The sequence below is a fragment of the Oncorhynchus mykiss genome, chromosome 16, assembly GCF_013265735.2.
Source record: "Oncorhynchus mykiss isolate Arlee chromosome 16, USDA_OmykA_1.1, whole genome shotgun sequence".
In the NCBI taxonomy this organism is placed as follows: Eukaryota; Metazoa; Chordata; class Actinopteri; order Salmoniformes; family Salmonidae; genus Oncorhynchus; species Oncorhynchus mykiss.
In genome coordinates this window covers 43006853-43012189 of record NC_048580.1, presented here as the reverse complement: position 1 = coordinate 43012189, position 5337 = coordinate 43006853, and the positions used below count along the sequence as shown (strand labels likewise).

At 38.4% G+C, this 5337-nt stretch overlaps 1 protein-coding gene across 1 annotated transcript; it reads right to left on the bottom strand.

The window, feature by feature from the left end:
- Positions 1–250: 250 nt before the first annotated feature.
- On the bottom strand, positions 251–2694 carry pfd4 (Prefoldin subunit 4). The gene is given in 4 exon segments (NM_001160606.2): positions 251–651; positions 1473–1613; positions 1741–1848; positions 2644–2694. Coding segments are annotated over 4 exon segments (408 nt in total). The 5' UTR covers positions 2671–2694; the 3' UTR covers positions 251–519.
- Between the last annotated feature and the right edge of the window lie 2643 nt (positions 2695–5337).

Sequence of the window (5337 nt, the reverse complement as noted above, 5' to 3'; positions counted from 1 at the left end):
CGTCATTTTGTGTGTGGACCCAAGGAAGAGTACCTAATGCTTCTGCAAAAGCTAATGGAGATCCAAATAAACAAACTCCACAGTTTCTTCAGCTCCAACACCCCAAATATATTTCCTTGGGTGGTTTTTCTTTATGGCCATCTACTGTACAATGTATTTTGTGTCAGTCCATAGGGGAGAGGATAAAAAAAGAGTCTTAACAAGGTAAAATGGGATACATTCACACAAAATAAGACAATACACCATTGTAAACCATTGCTGAGAAAAATCATGTTGATATTGAGAAAAGGACAAACATGTTGATTACATGTTGGTTTGGCAAGCATCCTGTTGGCACTGTGTGGATTGGATAATATGTGAGCTGCATGAAAATTCCATGTGTAAAGAGTTGCCCTCTTAGCCTGATCCCAGTACTGTTTGTGGCATCTTGCCAACTCCTATAATCATAATCATTGATTCAGTGTCACGCTAAACAGCAAAAAACAGATCTAAGGCTAAATTCTGCACATTAGAAAGCACTCAGCTTTCATCTGCCTCTAGGTTGATGTTGTTCCCAAACTTGGCATAAAGCTGGACCTTCAGATCACCTAACACCTGCTGTATTGCCGACACCTTCCCTTCTAGGTCTTTGATTTCCTGCTGCAGTTGTTCCTGTGGATACAAACAATGCATGTTAATAAATCAGAATAGTTAGAATTATTCAGGTTGCATTCTTAGTAATAGGGTAAAGCATAATGCCTTGATATCCCGGCCTTTGGCTTCATTATGCAACATTAATGTTAAATAACCCATCCGTGTTTGCCTTAGGAGTAGGCATCCCGATTTCCAAGGTAGACCTACACCCCTACCTTCTACACAAGTCATATAATACAGGGTTCAGACAGTGGCAGGTCAAATTCAAGGACTTTCAATTACTTTTTCAAGCACTTAATTGGGAATTTCATGGAACTCAATTTTAAATAGAATTGTTGTAAAAAGCATGCAAAAAGCGTTAAAAAGAAGTATGCATTACCACTTTAAAATGGCAATCAGCAGTTGCTACATCAATTTTTTTGAAACTTATAAACTAATTATATGTACCCATTGATTCTTCAAGAAAATAACTTAGAAATACCTTATGAGCTTAGTTCAACTGTTGTTCCCCATCAGAACCAGAAAAACGAGTTTTGTTTTTTTAAACAAACACTATATAGCCTCAAAACATGGTTAACATATCATGTATGGTCAGTCCTTACATCCATAGCAATGTCTATGAAATTTGAGTGGTTACATTTCTCCAGCCCCATCACTCAGCTTTTTACTGAACCAGGGGTGGGGCGACCGCTTTATCGTTTCTACTGCTGATTAGCCCTTTAAGATCAATGCTTTTTTTTAGGCCTTCCCAATAGCATTATGCTTTGGCATTCAACATATTACATTCTAAAATGTCAGAATAATGTGGACATTGCCTTACTAAATCATAATAACAATACCTTTGCAGCTTCCAACATCTCTTGGGTCTCTTCCTGTGTGTGACTGATGAAGACGTCGCCAATCTGATACGGGACGAGCAGCGTGTCATCCTCAGCCATCATCAGGTCATCACTGGCATCCTGCAGATTCTGTAGAGATTTCTGAGAAGAGAGGTTATAGTTGGTTATATAATATAACAGTAGTGACTACATGATGTACTACAATAAGAAGAAACAAGTAAAGAAAATCTAATTATTCAGATTTTCCTCATCAATAATTAACCCTTACCTTTTTTGCCTCTATTTCATCTTTGAATTCTGTCATTCGATTCGTGTTTCTGGCAAATGTATTGATCTTCTTCTGGTCCTCAAATGTGACATTGACATCTTCAACTGCCTGTAAAGGGGAAGTCAATAGAGATTGTCCAAAATGAGCCTATATAGCTATAGTCAAAGCTGCTTGGCTAACTGCATAGCTAACCAAATAATTAGCTAAATGTTTTAAAACAGAACAATACAACAGGGTCTCTAAACCATATTTTACAACACTGTTTAGCCAAAGTACTAGTTATACAACGCCTGAATAAGGGATACGAAAAGTGGATAACGAGCCAGGCCATGTTCAGTTGCCAAACGTTCTCGAAAGTTGCAGATATAAATTCCATGAATAGAGACGATATTATTTCTTATTCTACATGTCAGAGGCATGTTTGATCTACATATTCAAAACTTCCTTCCTGCTAAACGTGCCCCAGAATGGCTAGGACTTCAGAGGTCTCAGCCCAATACGAGATCTTTAGCCATATAAATTACATTAAAACTAGAGTGTAGCAACAAAATAGCTGGCAACGCGCTCTTCAAATTTCACTAGCAATCATTAAATTAACACCATGGTAGCTACACTTCAATAAGGAAATCACGGATAGATGTTAAGAGTAGTTTGTTGATAACCAGCTAACGTTAGTAGCTAAATTACCCTAAACTTGCTACCATTAGCTGGCCAGCTAGCTCGCTAGCTGTGATCCAAACAACGCACGAGTAGAGCACGAATAAAAACAAAATCAGGCAGTGAATTTATGTATTTACAAACTAAATTGTAGAATACGTGTCTTAGATAATTACTGCACGAATGACAGTGGTGTGGCGCCTGTATGGAGATTGGAGTGAATTATTAAAACTGATTTTAGCTTACAACTGTCTTCTTCATGGTGGCCGCCATCTTGCTATTGATTTAGAAAAAGTCGACTTCTTCAGATGCAATTTAGTGGTGGTAGGAATCATACATGCTCATCACCACCACCTAGCGGATTTACTATATTCAGCGCTTCAAATACGTAAATTATACTCATTAAGCAAGGGGTGTCAAATTCATTTTTCCCGCCCCGGGGGCTAAATTCACGATTCAAAGAGGTCCGGAGGGCTCCACTGAAAACGGGTTATATTATTTCCTCTGTGTCAAAATTTGCAAATAAGAGTCCCCTTATCCATTGTTTTGGAAATGTTCGATGCTCCCTGACTGTCTTACTTTCATGTTGGTGATTATTATCAAGGAACTGTATGAATCTAGGTCCATTATAACTGTTTACAGTTTCAATTTGGCTTTAGTCATTTTAAAGTATATCCCCCCACCCCCAATTTTTTTTCTCCTAATGTTGCTTTTTACCTAAACCACATGTGGGCTTTATGTTTGATACCGATACACACAAGGTTACCATGTCCAAGGTCTTCTGTCAAATTGGGCTACTTTGAAATATCGCAGGTAAAATGGTACTGGTCGCGGGTTTTTGGGCTACTTCTAAATTGCACCTCGCATGTAAACTCAGTTTATTAGATACATTCGCTTGGAGGTGGTTTAAACGCCATTCTAATGTCGACTTTGCTAATGGAAAACAGTATCAAGTTTTTTATGCATGCTCAGTTCTTGGGTCTCCGGGCTGCGCGAGTCGAAATTTGAAATTGAAGTTATGGAACTCCCTCGGGTGCTTCTGTTATGGGGAAAAGTCCTCAATGAAACTGACATTAAATGTGGACAATTATACATTTGCACCTGTTGCCCACCAAGTAGACAATTAATGTATATGCCATTGTAGGCTACTAGAATACCATTTGATACAATAAATATGTTGAAATGACTATATCACTGAAGTAATTGCAAATTCATTTGTACCACTTGTGTAGCCTACCTGGAGCTGGCAAACATATTTAAAAAATTGCCTATAACTTCAGTTTGTTGTTGTAGCCTTGTGCTATTAAGCAATTTATTAATGGACATGTTTAGTTAATTCAGTTAGAAGTTATCAAAGCTCTATTGCAATTGCCGATCAGTTGTCGGTAACAATCAGTCAGATTAGGCTACAGGTAAAACACTTTTAAAGACTGGCTGTTGTTGACAATCATATTCAGTTCATATACATATTATTCATATTTATTTCCGCGATTGAAATTATGACCCCCGTCCTCAGTAGTCTTTTCCAGCAGGATATTGTGAAACACAAGCACTTCTTACCTCGAAATCACCTCGCTATTCATCTGGAAATAAATGAGTTTGTCAATTTGAACTAAGCAAGCTGCTAAATCGTTCATTCAGTTGATATACATCTTGCCTACAAACCATGGAAAAGCTGAAATACAATCATAAACCCAGAGTCTATGCCGATTGAAATGACAAGTCAATCTCACAAATGGGCAATATTTTTATTTTACCTTTATTTAACTAGGCAAATCAGTTAAGAACAAATTCTTATTTACAATGACGGCCTACCCCTGCCAAACCCTGACGATGCTGGACAAATTGTGACCCACCCTATGGGATTCCCAATCACGGCCGGATGTGATACAGCCTGGATTCAAACCAGGGACTGTAGTGACGTCTCTAACACTGAGATGTAGTGCCTTAGACCACTGTGCCACTCGGGAGCCCATAACTGTTGGTAGTCTTAATAATACAATTGCCAGAAAATAGCCAAACATTATTTTTTTAAAAGTTTGTCCAAGTGTTTCATGCTCAGAGATTTCGAGATCCTCTGTCCAACTTCCATCACTCAAACTCTCCTGTCAGATGTTTCTATAGTTATGCACATGAACAAAAGGGATTTATTTACCATTATAAACTTGGTGGTTTGAGCCCTGAATGCTGATTGGCTGACAGCTGTGGTACATCAGATTGTACACCAAGGGCATGACAAAACAGATTTTTACTCCTCTTGTTACCATGGTAACAGTTTATAATAGCAATAAGGCACCTCGGGGGTTTGTGGTATATGGCCAATAAATATACCACGGCTAAGGGCTGTATCCAGGGACTCCGCATAGTGTCGTGCTTAAGAACAGCTCTTAGCCGTGGTACCCCCCCATGCCTTATTGCTTAGTTGTAAACTGGGTGGTTTGAGATGGTATATGACGGGTATAAGACATTATTTTGTTGGTAACCAGTTTATAATAAAGGCACCATAGAGGTTTGTGGTATATGGCCAATATACCATGGCTAATGGCTGTATCCAGGCACTCCGCTTTGCGTCATGCTTAAGAACAGCCCTTAGCTGTTACCATACCCCCGCATGCCTTATAACTTAATCATATAAGAGCAAATTATATTTTTATCAAATTCCTTTATTTCAGGTCACAGCTCGCAGTAATTATTATTTTGATGAAAACACACAAGTTACACCGATTTCCTTCTTAATTGTCTCAATAACGTTATCAGAAAAAGGTTTAATGTATAAGTCTGTCAACTCCTCTCTTGCTGCTATAAAAAAAAATGGGCTAGTTTTCAGGCCTTTTTGGGCAGGTGTTGAGTGGTCAGTGATATGTAAATTTTAGCTAGACCTGCCAACCCATGTCAACACTAAGCTCAAATGGAATATTGTGCTGATACCAAAAATTGTCC